Source organism: Nannobrachium achirus (genome assembly GCF_963921795.1).
Source record: "Nannobrachium achirus genome assembly, chromosome: 2".
In the NCBI taxonomy this organism is placed as follows: domain Eukaryota; kingdom Metazoa; phylum Chordata; class Actinopteri; order Myctophiformes; family Myctophidae; genus Nannobrachium; species Nannobrachium achirus.
In genome coordinates this window covers 38,679,414-38,698,890 of record NC_137811.1, presented here as the reverse complement: position 1 = coordinate 38,698,890, position 19,477 = coordinate 38,679,414, and the positions used below count along the sequence as shown (strand labels likewise).

General features: G+C 40.6%; 1 protein-coding gene across 2 annotated transcripts; it reads right to left on the bottom strand.

Annotated features, from left to right (window-relative positions):
• Window positions 1-1,659: 1,659 nt before the first annotated feature.
• On the bottom strand, window positions 1,660-18,942 carry septin7b (septin 7b). Of its 2 annotated transcripts, XM_080720954.1 has the most exons (13): window positions 18,846-18,942; window positions 13,943-14,049; window positions 12,378-12,478; window positions 12,146-12,280; window positions 9,902-10,019; window positions 9,120-9,212; window positions 8,363-8,459; window positions 8,058-8,109; window positions 7,513-7,641; window positions 6,035-6,055; window positions 5,092-5,227; window positions 4,451-4,593; window positions 1,660-2,860 (listed from the first exon to the last, which is right to left on the bottom strand). In XM_080720954.1, the coding sequence occupies exons 1-13, from the start codon at window positions 18,853-18,855 to the stop codon at window positions 2,821-2,823; spliced, it is 1,182 nt and encodes a 393-aa protein (XP_080577080.1). In that variant the 5' UTR covers window positions 18,856-18,942; the 3' UTR covers window positions 1,660-2,820. The 2 variants fall into 2 exon arrangements, with proteins under 2 accessions (XP_080577080.1, XP_080577081.1); XM_080720955.1 differs by lacking the exon at window positions 6,035-6,055.
• Window positions 18,943-19,477: the final 535 nt, after the last annotated feature.

The window sequence follows — 19,477 nt, the reverse complement described above, 5'->3', positions numbered from 1 at the left end:
TAAATGTTATTGACTCGCGATAAAACATTCAGACATATTTTTTGATTGTCTGGACACTGTTATAACGATCATTAGACTTTAAAAAGGCAGTCAGTGGTGCCGCCTGATGACTCCCCATGCCAACATTGCAAGTCGGGACACCAGTGTGTCACCTATCTCATAACGCCTCCCTGATTGATTCCCCAATTATTTTCTTTCTTTATCAACGTTATTGCCTATTCAAGGATAAGGAAGGACTTTTGCGCACCTATACTTCTTCCTCTTATTTTAGGACATTTTGTTTCAAGTTAGTGTGAAATTCAAAGAGCCTCAGACATAAAACTTTGAGATGAGATCATCTATTGGCTTATTAACCTTTGCAGGAGCACGCCACAGCCACACATCCAGTGTGCGTAAGCATCGGTCGCGCGCAAACATTGCAACGCCGGACCGGATCAAAGCCAAAGGAGAAGACGCGTCTTTCAGCATCTGACTGACTGTGCAGAGTTCTGTACATTACATTTCTTTGGAATAACACAGAGTAGGATACCGTTTGCGGCTTCACAATGATGCTCAAACTTGCTGTAGTGCAGCTCCTCCTTTTGACCAGTGTATTTTGCCAAGATGTTAATTTCGATGACGTCTGGAGAGAATACAACAAACAGGTAAGTCTATTATTGTTGCAGTTTAGCAATATAGCTTTTTGCCAACATTTTCCAAATAGCCTAAATCCATGTTGGTTAACAGTGCTGATAAGTTATCTGCCCATAAGGTGACCCTTTCTTGTATTAATAATAGGCTAATAATAACATGATAGTAGGCTACATTATTATGATAGAAAGAAAAAAAACATTCATGTATGACACTTTTTTCTCATAGAGAAATGTGCAACCACCTGAACCAGTGAATATCTTGAAGAGAGCACTATCCACCAGAGTCAGACTGTCTGGTAAGATCAAAGGTATCCTGACCGGTATCACTATCTTAACTTTTCTGCCTTTTGACCATAGGCTAGTGATTTTCCCTCCAAACTTACCACATGCATCCATTTCAATAAATGTAAAAATGAGCCAATAACTGTATTAGAAAGGAGAAAAACAGAAGCCTAATCCGTTCAGTAAAAGCTTAAAGGCGGCTAAACTTCGCAGCAAAGTAGGCTATATTTTCATGCTGAACTTTTTTACTTAGGCTAATGTTTTTTTTTATGTTATTACATTTCTGAATTACAGTATTTCTACTTAATGTAATTAAAAGTACCTGCTTAGTACCTCTTCCACCTCTGGTTCTAGATCAGAAGTTTCAAGTCTTTGTGGGACTGATGGGGAAAAGGATGGTATGATTAATTGCATAATTGATACATTGATACACACACAGCATTGCATTGATATGGGATCGTCTGAAAATTGATGATTTCGTCCTTACAGGTGTTACCTGAAGACTATCGACTGTGAAGAAAAGGATCATTAATTATTTTTTCCTCCCAATGGTTGTGCCAGTAAAAAAAATAAAATCATAATCAACCAGTGCTAATTAATGTATTCATGTCTAGACATAGCAGTGCCAGTATTCATGTCTAGACATAGCAGTGCCATCTAGTGGTTGTTGTCAATAGATGTGAATTAGGACTATCCATTCCCAGCATCACACTCATAATCAATCCATTCAACACTTTGGTATCATCACAGGTTTATTAAGTGACTTTGTACAATACGAATGAAAAATAAAATTAAAAATACAGAGATGGAGTACATAGCCAAAGCAAAATGTGGTGGTGTATTTTATTCAAATCCCACTGATCTCGTTTGTGCAGATTTACCGAAATATTCTCGTCCTGGCTCACTGAATCTATATGAAACAGAGCTGCTCTGCAGCAGAAACCACTTTATCGTTCTCTTAATATTACAAAATGTTTTACTTCAGCTGGCTCGGTAAATATATTTATATATAAAAATAAACTAAACTGAAATATAACACTTATGAAGTTATAAATGGTGGTCCGAGGCTAGTGGAAGTAGCTAAACAGAAGTAAAGAAAGAGTTACATTGTTTTGGAGAAAACAAGAAAAGGAAAATAAAATAAAAACTTCAGCTGTTTTATCAAAGCCCAAGGTGCATTTCTGCTGTTTTTAGTTCCATGATTCCTCAAGATGTTGCACTGATACAGTTTCATATTAGTCTGCGTCAAAAATGGTAGGAGGATACGATTTACCTGTTACACTAAAAACAATAAAAATGTAGTTAATGCCTTTTCATTTTCTCTATTTAATACCTCATAGAAGATCAGGTGTGTATGTGTGCGTACACATATACACCTTTCTTTATACCTGCTAAGTAAACAACTCACCGGAATATGATTGTACAACAGTTAGGCATGTTGTGTGTGTGTCTGTGTGTGTGTTTTATTTGAGTTGCTCTGCATAAAAACGTAGACATCATTAATTAAATAGCAACCTTGGGAAAGAAACAAAATGGAGCAGCAGGGAGGTGTGGTGGGATTTCGGACAGTATTCAGTAATAACAATAATAATAACAACAATAATAATAATAATAATATGGGTTTGGCCTTTCTAAAAATGGTATAATGTAATCTTTTGTTGCTGTTTTACGGTAAACATTCCTTGGATGAGTCCCGAGGCAACGGAGCTCTCTGGTGGTGGTTCTGACAGTACATGCAGACCTCCCCCCTCTAGTGGCTGGGAGCAGGACCACAGTTGTGGTGGCGGTACATTAGAAAGAGAGGGGCAGGAGAGGGGAGGGGGGGTTGGGGGCAGTGCCACACACTGGTGTCCCGACTGGCAATGTTGGCATGGGGTGTCATCAGGCGGCCCCACTGACTGGCTTTTTAAAAGATCTTGCCTTTCTTTTTGTTTTTCTCCAGAGTCCTGCGGGAAGTGAAAGATACAAACAATGTTTACTGTGTCATCTTAAAAAAGGTAAAAGTTTAAAATGTAAATTTAGCACAATTAAAATGAATTAAATGTCTAGAGTGTTCATTTGTAGTACATACAGTATGTACTAGGCAGTTGAACCAACACATGGTGGCACAATTGTCAAAGAAAAGATGGAGGAACCAAATCTCCGTAGATTAGTTTGATATCAGAGTATTCTTCTTTCTATCCTGTGACCACACATCAACTTGTGGGATGAATTTTAGCCATGACCCAATATAGCAGTGCTAGGCTGAGGCTATTGTCAATTTGTGTTTCTGCGTCCGTCAACACGTGCCGCGTCGGATTACTACACTAATCTATCTAATAAAGGTATATATCTACACAGTATCCATCTACAGTATCTATCTAACGCAGAGGTCTTTAGAGTATACACACATTGAGTAGCATGGCATAAATGTTCAATCAATTGCATGTTTTGCATATATATTTCTGTATTTATTTATTTTTCATTTTGCAGCGATCACACAGGAACAAAAATATACCGCTACATGAGCTATTAGCAATATTTTGTCTTTTGTTTTACACTCATCAGCTTTTACAACTATATTCCAGGGGTGAGGTCACTGCTTTGGTGTGGTCATACAGACTTCATCAGGACAACTTTTAGTGTTCTCTGATACCTATTCATTCATGATACCATGAAAACTATTATTTGAAATAAACAGTTTTGTAGTCGTCTGTGACGGAACAGACACCAGCTTTTTTTTAAACCCATTTAGGCCTGAACGCAAATCTGTGTCACTTTAGATTTGAATCACTTTAACAATTATTCTATGCTTCAACCATTAAAAAATAGCAGATATACAAGCTCACAGCGCAGCACCGAGTGCCGCGCTGTGAGTTTGTAGATCTGCTATTTTTGAAAAATCATGAACATTAGTTTAAGTCTTTGAATATTTTTGATTCTATAAATGTCTTCTAAATTCTTCTCAAAGATACATTGAAAATAGCAGACATACAAGCTTGCAGCGCGGCTGTGAGCTTGTATGTCTGCTAACAATAGTTAAAGCATTAACCCATTTAGGCCAACAATTATTGAATGCTTTAACTATTGAAAAATAGCAGATCTACAAGCTCACAGCGCGACGCTGCGAGCTTGTAGATCTTCTATTTTTGAAAAATCGTGAAAATGTGTGCAAGTTTTTCAATATATATTTTTCAAAGCAAACTTTTGTAACTCAAATCTCTGCTTCTGGGGGGTCCCTGGGACAACATATTTTGAGATAAGGGTCTGCGGCCGAAAAAATGTGATTTTGGGGGTCCTTGACATGAAAAAGTTTGAGAACAGCTGATTTAGAGGAAGGATTTAGAAGTCGGGTCAAAGATATTCAAAGACTTGCACACATTTTCACGATTTTTCAAAAATAGCAGCGGTGCCGGGCTGTGAGCTTGTATATCTGCTATTTTTCAATAGTTAAAGCATAAACTAATGGTTAAAGTGGTTCAAATCTAACGCGACTCGGGCGCGTTCCAGGTATTTGAGAGTTAAATAATTCTAGGCCTAAATGGCTTCCTCCGTACCTGGAGGCATCAAGTCTCTGCTGTTCCAGGCGCTGCTGCGCCTCCCAGTTGGCCCGGTCCTCCTCAAACTGACGCCTCTTCTCCTCCAGCTCCTTGTGCTGGGCCTCCAAGTTCTTCTTCATCTGCTCATGACGCCGCTGCAGCTGCAGGGACAGGAAGGAGGATACACAGTAAACACCTGTTCACAAGAGTTGCATTAATATACTAAGGATTTTCGGGTGAGGGAATATTGGTCTATATATAGGTTAGAAGGTTTTATAGGTTTGTCCTACATTTATGCATCTTTCAAACTCATTTGTAGATACCATGAGTGAAATGCACACAAAAATGAGCAGTCAAGTCATAATCATTGTGTATATTATAAAATAAATAATGTACACATATCACTCATGCTCACAATTTGATAATCAATGTGCTAATAATCACACATAGAATCACAATTTGATCATCAAATATTTAAATCAATCAATGTGCTCATAATCACACAGAGAAACAATCCAAATAGGCTTAAAGATAAACTCTGACACACAGATAGAAGTGTTCTGCAGAACATTATCAAACAAACATGACACACTCAACAATTCACATCAAAGTAAAGAGACAGAACAGACACAGACCAACTACGGTAACATTTGTTTTACCTCTGCCTCTGAGTCTTTCAACTTCTGCACTTTCTCTTTGACTTTCATCTCGAACACCTGCTCCATCTCCATCTCCATCTTCTTCATCTTGGTCACATGATCTCTCCTCTCCTCCTCCATCTGAGCCAAGGGGCTCCTGCAGAGGGGAAACACACGCGCACACATAGAGTCAGCATCAGACTCGCACTAGAGTGCATCACTAGTGGTGACCTCCTCACCAGTTAGATGGTACATATTGTGAACCAACAGTGAACACTGGCCCTTCTTTCCCAGGATAGATGCAACATGTAGGAGTAGTTGAAGGGACGCGGTGCGAGACGAGGGCTGTAGGAGTGACAGGATCCAGCAGGGTTCTGGGACAAGGTTAAGGACACCCGACCAAAACAAACGACCAGGCCTGCGGGGAGGGGGGGAGCATGAGGACCGAAAAGCTGAAGCAAAGAAGAAATCTTTGAACTCTGAAGCGCATTAGCAAAGGCTTGCATTAAATGTTAGTGATGACCAAGCTAGTTCCATTTGCAGAGTTAGCATGGATGTTATTAGGCTGGACTAATGGTGATGGTTGCTGGAGTTGGATTAAAATTTGACGCAACCCCAAGAAATACAAAGGCACACAGACACCTAAAAGAATAACTACGGAAATTGGTTCCCAACTGATTTCCCTTGTAATGGTTCCATGAAAACATCGACCAAGAGTGGAAGTTGAGGGGAATGCAGAACAATAAGATTGGAAAAAAAGAGGATGCGAAGGGGCATAATAGAAGAGAGAATGCCAAATGGTATGAAGAGTAACATTAGAAGAAAGGATGCCAAATTATACAAAGGGGAACATTAAAAGAGAACATTCTGAATCGTACAAAGGGAGATAATCGAAGCGGGCTACAAACAAGAAAACACCTTGAACAAGGGTCGAAAATGACAAACAAAAAAAATGACCACTTACATTCCTTCAACTGTGTCAAGTCTAAAAAACAAACACAAATACACACATAGCATGCAGTGATGAGATCATGCACTAGAATAAAACTGAAGATCTATTGTCTACCAATCAAGGTCTAAGATTCAAAAAAGATTTTCCACTTCAAATTGGAATAAAGCCAATGCTTAGGAACAAAAATAATACCAATGTTTCTTTTTAGAGCGTTGTCAACTGATACATTAGTAATGTATTTAATAGGCTTAGCTGTGTGTTAAGACAGCATTATGAGGCTGCTAGTGCTATTCAGCAACAAAGACAAGTTTTAGCTTGGTGAGCGATAGCCGGTTACTAGAAAGCAGAAAAACCTCCCCTTTTGAATAACCATTTCAAATGAAAATCTTGTTTGTATGCAACGTATATAATTCAATGAAACATGAAAAAAATTAAACAAAACCATCTGATAAAATACTGTGAAAGGGCATCTGCTAACCAGGAACAGCACAGGCTTTGGTCATAAGCCAACCAATGTACCGTATATGTTTTAAACCAGTCATATAACAGATACATTTCTCATCTACATTCTGGAAAACAATGAATCCAACTGTAGTAACTAAACAGTGCAATCCAGCACATAGTTTCCCTTTTCTCACATTAATAGTTCAATTACCCAGAACAAAGTGTCTTGAAACTCTGGCTCAGCCTCAAACCAAACAAATAGTAAAGATCTAGAGAACTAAAGTATTCAAAGCCAGAGCACTGACACCATACATCAGTGGTGCTCAAAGTGGTGTCCAGGACCTTGAGGGGGTTCCAAATTGACCTTCACAGGTCTGTAACTCTTGAGCGTGTACCAGGTCCATTTGGTTCCATTTGTACACTCTCTCAGAGTTGTTAGGCCTTGAAACTAAAAGGTTTGAGAACCACTGCCCTTCATTAATAGTGTGCACATCTTTCAAACATATTGTATGTACTGTGTTGCAATATGTGTAGTTCCTGAACATGGAAATAAATTAACATTTTGAAAAAGGGCTCATTTCAAAACGGACAAGAGTCTCCAAACGATGGATAGCCATCTGTCAAAGTGTCAGATAAAGTAGAAAATCATCACCACTACATTCACCCGCATTGGGCCAACGAGAGGTGGTAATCTATCCTGATGCCTGGTGAGGTGGTCTACGGACTCCAGTGGCTTTTAAACATTTTGTGCCCAAGGCACACAAATAAGCAATTCAAAATCTCAAAGCACACCTGTATTCACATGGAAAATAGATCTACAAATCTACTATACATTTTTATATCTTCACCTACGGTATACTTAATGTGCCCAAAATTGGGACAATAATTGAAAGTTATTGAAATATATTTCTTTAGGATACAGAATTTGCCTTTGTATTGGTAAATGAGTACGCCCACGCCCCATGTTGTCTTGGTAGGCTAAAAGTTGTAGGTTAATTCTTGCCATGTACTTCTTTCTGGCCAAACACCATCAGTCAAGGACTTACTTAGTGGACAGTTGACCCTTGGCCCTGTTGTTATCCACTCCGTTGTAGGTGACGGCTGCTAGCTTCCTGCTGCGGTAGTTCTCATAGTGGACGTTGTTGGTGACGTCCTTCAGGTCCTGCATGTGAGTTCTGGAGAGAAGCCAAAGAGACAATCAGAACAGTGGGTAAAAAAACAAACAACTCTAAAGTCTGATTCATACATAGTTTGAAGCACTATTCTCAGCCGTTCTCTGCCCCATGACACCATCGCACAACATAAATTAGACACAAACATACAAATGGAACCAAATGGACACTTCCGGAACCAAATGGACACTTCCGGGAGTGTGTACAAATAGCACCAAATGCACTCGGTTTACCTCTCTGAGTTAAATGAACTCTCAAGAGTTTTACAGTGTACCCACACAGTTCACTGATGCTTCCTCTGGTAGTTTATTCAGCAGGAAAAGGCAGATGTTGAAGTGTACTAAACAGCACCAGGCATAATCTATGGTATACTCTCTACGTTCATTTTGGGATGACAGAGAGCAATGATTTGTCATTACCTGATGAGCATGTCCCTGAGGATGGTGAAGTCACAGTGGTCACTGTTTTCAACTGATCAAGGAAGAAAAAACAAATACATCACAATTTTAATTCATTCACTTGGCCAATTAACATGGAATGGAATTAAGTCTAAAATCAGTGGTTCTCAGACTGACGGCTCTGTGATCATGTGAGACCAGCTGCTGTAAGGTTATTGGTGCCTTCTTTTTATTACAATTTTTCAAGAGTTGAATATGTTTATTTTTTTATATTAAACATGCATTAAAGCAAGTTTTAAGTACACTATTGTTCATTCTGGTCTTACCTTCTGCCACGCCCCAGGGGTACTGTCTTCCCCTGGCCCTCTTGCCATTCACCTCCATGATGGTGTTACTTCCCACTACAGCCAGTGGCAACTTGTCCTGAGACAAAAAACAAAACAAACTTAACGTGTGACCAAGGGAGGAAATTAAGTTTAGCTGATGAACATTTGGTTGATCCCAAGACACAAAGTTTTTGTCCTTTCCGAAATACTGATATCTAACAGCAACAACAAGTAGTAGTTGGTAGAATACTGCCTAAATAATGCAGCCTTTGGTTGATCTTCGGTACTAATGTAAAGGCTTAAAGGATAACTTCGTTTTTTTACAACAAGGGTTCATATTTTAGACTGCAATTAGAGACAAGAAAAGATGAGTGTTAAAATGTTTTCATTTACTGCTTTCTATTGTTTTAGCGATTTTAGTATTTTGATTTCAGTGGGTGGGGGCATGCGTACAAGTGGCTACATATGTCTTTTTAGACGTAATAAGCCGGCAATTTCTTCGTTACACCAGCCCCCATAAGTTACATCTGCCCATGAAAGATTGCGTTGTGTCTTGGGAATGGGCTTATTGTGTCTAAAAATACATATTTAGCCACTTGCATAAAATATGAACCCTTGTTGTAAAAAACAAAGTTGTCCTTTAACAATACTTTGAACAAATATGCAGTATGAAAACATTTATTTTTGCTAGATGACAAAAGACATAACACTAAGCAACACGTAACGTGATGTGTGTAGACCTCACCAAGTCACTTACCTTTATCTTCTTCACCAGCCTGTTCTCTTCCTCGTCATCGGTCTCTGGGAACTCATAGATCTTGATTTTGTGCTCTTGGATTTCCCGCATGATCTGTGGCCAGCATGTGGACAGAGAGTCTTTTTTGTAAGGTTTCTTTCAATCACACCCCAACTAATGCATGTTTGGAAACATAAATTAGAAAAAGGATACCATGGTCTATGAAACAATGCTTTCTAAAGGGTGATGTATAGATAGATTTAGATTTATTTCATTAAACAATACATTGTAATTCTAATTGCTTACTGAAGTACGGCCCCTTTTAGAGCACAATATCACGCTCACTCAAATTAGCTCCTGTTGTCAGGAGGATATTTACAGTACACAGCAGTAATATCCAGATCTGCCCTAGACAAAACAATTTCAAATGACCATGGTCAGACGTTTTGGGCAGGGTGAGCAACTGCCCATTACCAGGCGATCAGATTGGGCTTCTGAGGTGATCAATTGAGTTGACCAAATACAATCGCTAATACGGTTTGATGTCTCCCCCAGATAGCTTACCTTAATTGTTCATATTTAATTATTGACTCATTCTTTGTTAGGTTTAATTATTAAATAAAAAATATTCTATGCTTCTAATATTCTAATTAGTAATAACATGTAAAAGCACTGTCTGACACTGGGTGATTGTAAGCCCGAAAAGGTTGCCACCCCTGGTATAGGGCTTATGTGGTTAAATAGCTAATTCATTTCTTGTGAGGGCTTTATTCAAAACCACACTGTGTCTGTAAACCACTCACCTGCTTCTTGAACTGTGTGCACTCCTCTGGGGTGAGGGTGTCTGCTTTGGCGATCAACGGAATGACGTTAACTTTCTCATGCAACCGTTTCATGAATTCAATGTCTAGAGGCTTCAGGCTGCAAGACACAAAGGCACAGGCTTGTAAACAGGTTTGTATACTAACTCTTAATTCAATCATTATTTAAATCATGGTCATAGTGCAGTACAATAAAACTGCATTATGATGCTTTGTGTCAGGTGCATCTAAATGTTTACCAACAAAGTCAAGATTTAGCTAAGTATAATAATAATAAACTACCTTCATATCATTTTGATTAGGCTTTCAGACACAATAGCAATGGACATGGTACAGAACAAACTCCTATTCAAGCAGCAATGACACTAAAATGAGATGCTAGCTAGGGTATTAAATGTGACAGTGGAATTAATAAATGCACTCAATGAAGAAGCCAACTTTAAATCTTGACCTTTGTCATGGCACATATGAAAAAACAAAAGCTAAGCATTGCTGGTCACTCATAGTAACCAGTTAGCCCAAATAGACCTGTCTGATTCAGCCATTTTTAAAGATGACTAACGGATTCCTGAAAAAGAACTCCAGGGAACACAGAGAGCAGAATACAGTTTTCTGCTCAATATCCAGATTGTCTGTACTGAGCCTGGCGCTCAGTAACATGAGGTTACTGTGGTTCAGGCTTGTCAACTCTCCTGGATTTCCCAGGAGTCTCCTGGATTTTGAACCCCTCTCCTGGGAGTCTCCTGGATTGGCAAATCTCCTGGATTTCTCCTGGATTTGGTATCAAACTCCCAAAATTCACCAGAACACAGGAAATTACATCTACTATGTAAAACATTTTTACAAGCTTTAGGGGTGGGGCAATGAATGCAAGAAAAATCATTCATTCATTCATATTTAAGTTATGACTTAAAAATTAGAAGTCATCATTAAAGATGTCCTTTGGTTCAGTCATCAATACATGCGTATAAAACATGCACAAAATTCACCAGAACACAGGAAATTACATCTACTATGTTACATTCCTTCGGTGGGAGGACCCCCAGACCCCCCACTTTAGGGTTGGGGGCAATGCATGCAAGAAAGATCATATGCGTGTAATGACTTAAAGATGAGAAGTCATTATTATTCACCTACATTTGGCATTTTAAGGCTGAAATTGTACCAGTGCTAGTAAAGCAAGCCTGATAAAAGTATCAAACATGCACAAAATTCAACAGAACACAGGAAAATAGGCCTATATATATCTGTTAAGAGGTTTTGGGGAGAGGACCCCCAGACCCCGGTAGGGGAGTTCCGCGCACCCCCCAAAAATTAATCTCCTGGATTCTGACCGTCCAATGTTGACAACCCTGCGTGTGGTTGTGTGAGAGAGCGGTCAGCTGGTGCATGACTGTGTGTTTGTGTAAGCAGTAAGCATATGCTGACCATCCTCAATACTAGAGTGCTGCTTGTCTGGGTACAGAGGGCAGGCTTGTACACAGTACACACAATGTCTTACTGAGGACACAGACTGAGGTTGGAGGGATGCAGAGAGAGAGAGAAGAGAGAAGTGAGGAGAAAGAAAGGACATAGGCTTCATCACTGTTTACTGTATTATATGAATTGGATAAATGGATCAGATGGATGGCTAATTAATACTGAGGATTTTACTGTGTGAGTGCTGAGCTGTACATTTACATGTCATGCACTCAAATTCAGAAACTCTACATGTGATTTACAACCAGCCACGTGCACAGTTTGAACACCTCTTGAAAGAGATCCAATCTCAATGTGTACAGCCTCTTTCATATAGTGACTATTCAGCGCTGTAATAGCAGAGCTGACGTACAACTACAGAAGGTTTGGCTGACTGGGACTAATAAAGAAATCTATAAAACTTTAAGGCATCACTATCATCTGCTACAAATACTGCCATGTCATCTCTGTCTCTGAATGCCTCGTGTGAGATCATTATTAACCCTGACTTCACCAGGCCATCTGACTTGGAACACACAATTTACAATGGCCTCCAGGAGGGCTGCACAATAAACACATTCACACACTCGACTAGAAGCTGCCAAGTACTATCACAGCCTTCTACTGGGGGCCACTGAACTGCTCCAGAGAAGTGATAGGCTATATTTCTTTACTCCAGTGCACAATCCTGAACCTGATGATGTGTCTGAGTGCATCAGAAGGTGCACTGATAAAACTATTTCAAGGCAATGCTTCTCCCGGACTCACCCGTGGCCCGAGGGGGCGATGAAGTAGAGGCAGCAGTGGATTCGGCTATCTGGCATCTGTCGCCTGTTCACCCGTGACTCAGAGTTCAGGTAGTCCTCAAACTTGCTGTCTATATGGTCGATGACTGGCTGCCAGCTGCACAATACACATTACATCCATAGTCAGGAAACTGAAACCACCCACACGCCAAATTGACCAGTGATTAATGGGACAAAATGGAGGCGCTCTTTACCAGTTGCTGTTGTCGACAGCATCTCCAAAACCTGGGGTGTCGACTATTGTGAGCAGTAGCTGGACGCCGCCTTCCTTTACTAACACTTTGGATTGCTCCACCTAGGACAAGAGAAAGGACAAAATATCATTTGAATTATTATTCTGTCAACACATGACATTTTTAAATAAAAATGTGACATTGAATTTACATTATCCTTAAGGTGTGTTCTCAGCGGCCGTGAATATATTTGTTTGAGTGGCAGTGGATAGATTACATACTGTACATTAAATGCAAAGACACAACTTGGTTCAGTGTTGCATCGAGTGTGGCTGAATTGACGTGAACACTCAGTGCTTCAGTATGCTCTTAAAAGATTTGTTTTGGATGTTTTTGTAACTAAGAGTGTAATGGAACCATCAGCCATGATGAGGAAAAATACACAGTAGGTGTGTGTTTCTGACAGCTTGATTGTATCGATACATTTTTGTAAATGAACTATACAACATGTAGTTGCTCAATCTTTCTTATTTTCTCATTTTAGAATTTGGTACAGTCTTTGTACAGTGATTGACAACAAGCATGAAGAGTCGATTAGTTGAACACGCAAATTAGCACATTTCTCTCATAGCAACAAGCAGCAACCACAATGACACAATTCAAGCAACAAGAAAGATATTTTATCTTCCGGTCTGAATGCACCTTGTACAATGGTTTCCCATGCCGAAAGTAGCAGATCTAGAAACTCAATGTGTCGCACCCATCGTATGACTAAGTATGAATTAGGCATAGCAATGAATGACAAAGTCTGGCTTTAAAGTCCCAAACTGTCCCTCCATCAGATATCCCTGCCCTTGCATGGCATGTACAATACGTATAACATGTGTACATGACACAGAAAACAATGACGATGGGCCTGGGCTACGTGTGCTGACATGCACTGCAATACTGTGCTATTAGCCAACTATGTTGATGAACCAGAGGAGCAAATGAGCATCTGGAAATAGCAGTGCTGTGAGCCAGGAACCAGACAGACCACGTTGACTTGAGTGTCTGGCACTTGAAACACCCAGGCTTCTGGGCCGTGTTATGTCATTAGGAAAGATAAACAAAGACATGTACATCCGTCTGGCCAACAGTTAGAAGAAAAGAAAAAAAAACAGGGATAATAATCTGAAGTGATTGTCTAAATCTCAAATGCAGAGCATAAGCCAAATGCTTCAACTTTCACCTACTCGTGAGCTTCACGGAATGCCATGATCTGTGGTTAGAACATATTGGCCTTGGAGGCGTAAAGGGATACGCCAATTTTTCGGCACATAAGCTCTTTCAGCTCACTGCAGTGCAGTGCTGGAACACTGGAAGGAGTTTCACCTCTGTGTACAGTATCTGTATTTAGCACATTGCACACTAGCACAATGGTGGATGGCATAAGCTATCTTGGCAATGTCTCAATCCTCTCTCAAAAGCTGGATACATGGCGTGATCGTTTTACAAGCTCTAGTAAAGCAATCATTTGACAAAAAACGAAATCTGCCCAAAAGCCGCAGTGTAATAGGTCAAATGCAGTTTTACTTGCACTCTACCTGTACAGTCTTTTTAACTCGATGTGAAGGTCCAGGGTATTCTGCTGAATACAGGTCTGTTAGGAACAGAGAGTTGATCAATGTGGACTTTCCAAGCCCCGACTCGCCTGGAAAAATAGAAAAGGGAGAAGGAAACCAGATCAGGATTTGGGAAAAACTGTTATCTCTCATTATGTAAAAAATCAAACCAAGTTTCAAGTGAGTGGTGGGGTGTGTGTGTGTGTGTGTGTGTGTGTGTGTGTGTGTGTGTGGCCGCGTGTGTGGCAGTTAATTTCAGGGCATGCGTGTGTGACTGTGTGTGAGAGCCACTTGGCCACCAGCGGTATTGCAGCTCATGCTCAGCTACATACACACATCTATCTATACTATAATTTTGCGAATGTCTGAGTGAGTGAGTGTCTGTCACAGCGTTTCTCCTCAGTGGCTGGAGCAATTGATCTGAAATCGCATCACCATAAGCATATGAACACACCTGACATAACTGTGAAGCCCGTTTGTCACTTTCACAAATCGTATGCTGTATATTAGCATTTTTATGGTGTATCTATATCTATTTAGCCTACAGTACCTTTTGTGACCACACATGTTAAGGGAGGGGCGCTGTTGTTCAGGCCATGCACAATCACACACAAACCCACACACACACACACACACACACACACACACACACACACACACACACACACACACACACACACACACACACACACACACACACACACACACACACACACACACACACACACACACACACACACACACACACACACACACACACACACACACACACACACACACACACACACACACACACACACGGGGGGGGAAACATGCAGATCGGTACACAGTATCTCTGTAGCCGTTAAATGGCACGGGTATTTCTTACATTGATGCTCCTACATATTAGCATGCAAGCACCAGTTGAAGTTACTTTCCATCCCTCATATACTGTGTGCACAGTGCACATCCCATAACCCACACACTGCACATCATTTCGGAGCTCATATCTTTGAACGGGTAAGGGCTAGTAGTAACAAAGTAACAAACCTACAAACACACACACACTCACACTTAGGAGTGGTGTGACCACCGCTCAAACACACTTACACATATGAAAATTAAAAAGTGAATTCCTTAAAGATACATTGTATCTGTATTACACAAAATCACAGATCAGTATTGACGTTACAATAGAGCCCCGTTTTCACTGAGTCAAACTTCTGGAAGTTTTTTCCAAAATGACGGCAATTTTGAAATTCACGCCATGTGAAAACGGACACTTATTTTGTCTTCCGTGAGTTTTGGTGTCCCAAACGTGATGGGAAAATACCTAGTAATTTTTGCCTAAAGTCCCGGCAGAATAGAAATATCCCCACAGTGAAAACGGCATACCGTGATTTTTACTTTTTTCGGACAAGCAGGTGCACGCAAGGAGCCAATATTAACAGTTAAAGCATTGTAATTGGGATTGAAAGCTTCAGAATCCATATTGCATTCGAATGTTATGTAAGCCAGCCAAACACAGAAGACAGACTCGAGAAATGCAAGCTTAATGCTAGATCAATGCATGGTTCAAAATTATTCTATAGCCTATTTGTAATTAAGCTGTGTGGGTTTTGATACAAGTCCGCTCTGGAGACAGGAGCGCGATGCGCTCGTAATGTGATAAAAGCTGGAATCTTTACCAACTTTTTTTACGGTGCTATAGCCTATTTTTTGTCTGAGTGAGACACAATGCGCTCATTTGGCCTATGCTGTGATGAAAGTTGGAAGCTACCAACTCAAAGAGCGTAACTTGTTAAATCCATTGGTGAGAGAGAAAAGGAGAGACGAACAGACGTGACTCGCTGCTGCTTTAGCAAGCGATCAAGCGTCCAGACGCAGACGGTGTGGTAAGCACTGGTTGCCATGTTTGCTAATTATAAGCGACTATGGTCTTGATTTCCGTAAAGTTGCTTGTATGTATTGATCGTTTCTGGCTGCTTTTTATTTGTTGTGATCTTTTAGATCGGTAATTGTCAAGTAGCTGATGTGGCGATGCTTATAGTTTTAAATTGCTTTTGTGGCCTAGATAATATCACTTTTTGGGGCTTATTTTCGTACACCTGGTTGCTTATTTCTCTCGCAAAGTCTGGCAACACGGATTTTCATTCCGTGACGGTTTAGTAGTGAAAACGATGTATTTTATGGCGATGCCAGCATTTTTGCTCATGTGAAAACACCCAAAAAACAAAACTCCCGGCAAGTTGAAAATGATTATGCTAATTATTTTGCAGGAAAAATTCCGGAACTGTAGTGAAAACATGCCTTTGGAGTGGAAACCAATTAAATAAATCATCCAAGACCAAACATAAAAACAACTGAAAGTCCATTCAGTTTAATTGAGGAGCCAGTGGCATTTCTTTACGGGCAAAGACAACAACATAACACAGTGAATGGCTCGCTGTGCGGTCTGCAGGGCTTCTCAAACATGCCCAGCTATTCTGTGCCTGGTCTCCGAGCTCGCAATGAATGGGATCATTAGCCGGATGGAAATGACCACTGGCACCGACTGTCCGCTCTGGTCTGTAGCCATGAGTCAATATTTGAAGAGCCACCCTTGGGCCTTTACTAAAATGGTTGCATTTAACTTCACTGTTTGCACACTGCAACAGTTGAGTTTATTGTCCATACATGGTGCATATAACAATGTGCCACTACATGGATGTTAATCGTTTTGCGTATCTGACATGATTACAGGCAAGAGCCACTTTATTTTGTCATTTACATACTTAAAACACGAAATTATGTTCAATAGTAATGGGCAGTATTTGGTGTTTTGGTATTTTTGGTGTTTTTGTAACTAAGAGAGTATACAAATGGAACCATCGGCCATGATGGAGAAAAATACAGTCTGTGTGTTTTTTTGACAGCTTGATTGTATTACAATATGCATTTTTGTCGTGAAATAATACAACATGTAGTTGCTCAATCTTTCTTATTTTCTCAATTTAGAATTTGGTACCGTTTCCATAGTATATGAAGTGTTGACAACAAGCATGAAGAGGCGATTATTTGAACACACAAATTAACACTTTTCTCCCCAACACCCAGCGAGCAAATTCAAGCAACTTGAAAGATATTTTATTTTCTAGTTGCTTCTAAATTAGTTGCTCTAGTGGACCACTCGGAGTTGTATGGAACTAAACAGGTTGATGTGTCATGTGCTCAGTGAGGCATGGTGAGATGTGCCAGTTGCTGCCGACTCCGAGTGCTGCACCTTCCCGTTCTAGCTCTCTCAGCTTTCTTCTTTCACACCACCCAGCTGATGCAAGGTGTTGCAAATTAAGAATGCGAGAGAGAGCAAGTAATTCTAAAAATAAATAAATAAAATAAATCACACCCAGTGTGAAGTGGGCGCTGTTATTTATGAGTTAATATCATTAAGCTTCCAGCGAAGCTTGGCCAATGTGGGATGGGACATGCGTACAAACAGACACGGGACAAATAAAGCCAGATGTAGGAGCAGTTAGCACAGCTCAAAAAGACTTGATAAACTAAGATAAAGTGACAGCACTTGAGTCCCACACTTGTCTAATTGTTTTTTGTTTGTTTTAAAATTTGTATCCCACGATTTTGTAACCCATTTTTTCACCCAGTGCCAACTGCCTAAACTGTAATCCTGGTTTCTGTCACGCCTGGGGAGCCTCGGCTGGCCAGGGGGGAGGCAGTATAGAAACCAGGATTACTGCCATGTTTTTGTCAGGGTATCTACCTTAGGAGACACGGGGAGAACATGCAAACTCCACACAGAAAGGCCCTTTCGCCAACTCCACCTAGGGTGTGGGCGCTGATGATGCGGAGGAGGAAACACGCTCCCAGCGTCCCCCGGCGGAATCGAACCCAGGACCTTCTAGCAGTGAGGCGACAGCACTACCAACTGCGCCACCGTGCCCCCACACTTGTCTAATTGGCCAAGCTTCGTGGGACACTTAATGAAATGAACGTATAAAAGAACACAGCTCACTTCACACTGGGTGTGATTCCCCCCTCCCCCTCCCAATTTCTGATATGGCTCCAAACATTTCCTCTCTTTTTTTTCCTGAATAAGTGGCAAATGTATTTCTGTGTATTAACATTCTGCTAATAATAGTCAATGTCAAACAAACAGGCCAAAGCCTTTATCCAGCTCATTTGCTTTTAAGGCAAATTCGAAGGATGTGAGCTTTGCAACAGACAAGCCATTTCTCGTGCATGCGGCTGGTTACACGAAATGATGAGAGTGCCACACAAAGAATTGGTCCCGTTTAACAAGTGCCACTGTAAACCAATAGGCTGGAACAGAAGTTGACTGTACGGCGCGCAATGGGAGACAAGCTATTCTTAGAGGCGCGGCGGGGACACATTCTGTTCATCTCACCACAGGAAATGGTTTTTGACCCAAAGAAACATTTTCCCTCCAAACAGGGGCTGATTAGCCAAGGAAGGTCTTGGCCTTGTGTCAACCACCACATCCAAGTGCTGCAAAAGAATGCTTGTATTTTAACTTGCAGAGGGGGCAGGCAGTTCTGGATATAGTCAATGTAAATGTTTCTGTTCTGAGAGGAAGAGAAGTCAAGGAGCTGAAGTCAAGATTAAGTCAACTAAAGGAACCGGGATGTTCTCCTCCTGAACCAATTCACGACAGTTACCAGTGACCAATCCAGAGTCGTGTACGACTGTCGGCAACGGCATACTCTCACTTTCATCCTGACACACACAAACAGTACAAACACATGTGTGGACAGACAAACACAGTACACACAAACACACTCTAAATAACAAACCACAGCACAAGACTTTAAAATGCCAACCACAATGAGTACAATGATTGAAACAAAGCAAGGGAAAAGTCAGGGCTGTATAGCGTGTGTTCACTTCTTACCCACAACCATCAGAGTGAACTCAAAGCCCCTCTTCACTGACTTCCTGTACACTTGGTTGGGAAGGCTTGCAAAGCCCACATATCCCTCCAGATTCTTTTGTTGCTGAAAGGTAGCAAGAAAAACAAACTTTATTATCAGGATCATCGTAACATTTAACATTATTACCTTGGGTTATGCTCTAGGTGTTGCGACTATTACATTTCTTTCAACAGCTATTATTATTATTTCTTAAACTGGAATTTAGATTATTTTCTATGTTGTCCTGTCATTCATTCCACAAAAAGGCAGGGCAAGGCAATGCAATAGTAATAATACAATACTCACTGCTATTTGGCAATTTGTTTCCAACATGCAGAGAGGGCAGAATTTCCAGGGTCATAAAGCAATTAGGAGAGAACACAAAGTCAAAGACATAATAAGACATCTGACAAATAACAAGCAATTCTGTTTTTGGAATCAGTTTCACAAGCCATCAGGCCAATAAGTTAAATGATGTGCGCTTTGGCCAGGATAAAAGTGCAGATAGTTGGCTAGCGTGATACAATGTTCCAGTCCACTAGGTCTTTTAATGTCAATGCCGGGCACCATCAAGCAAGGCCCATTTACCATTACCGTTTGCTTAGCCGGAGGC

Coding starts and splice junctions, on each gene's coding strand:
- septin7b (XM_080720954.1), bottom strand. Junction 12,479..13,942: donor GAGTTAAAAAGACTGTACAG/GTAGAGTGCAAG, acceptor CTCTTGTCCTAG/GTGGAGCAATCCAAAGTGTT. Junction 10,020..12,145: donor ATCGCCCCCTCGGGCCACGG/GTGAGTCCGGGA, acceptor TGTGTCTTGCAG/CCTGAAGCCTCTAGACATTG.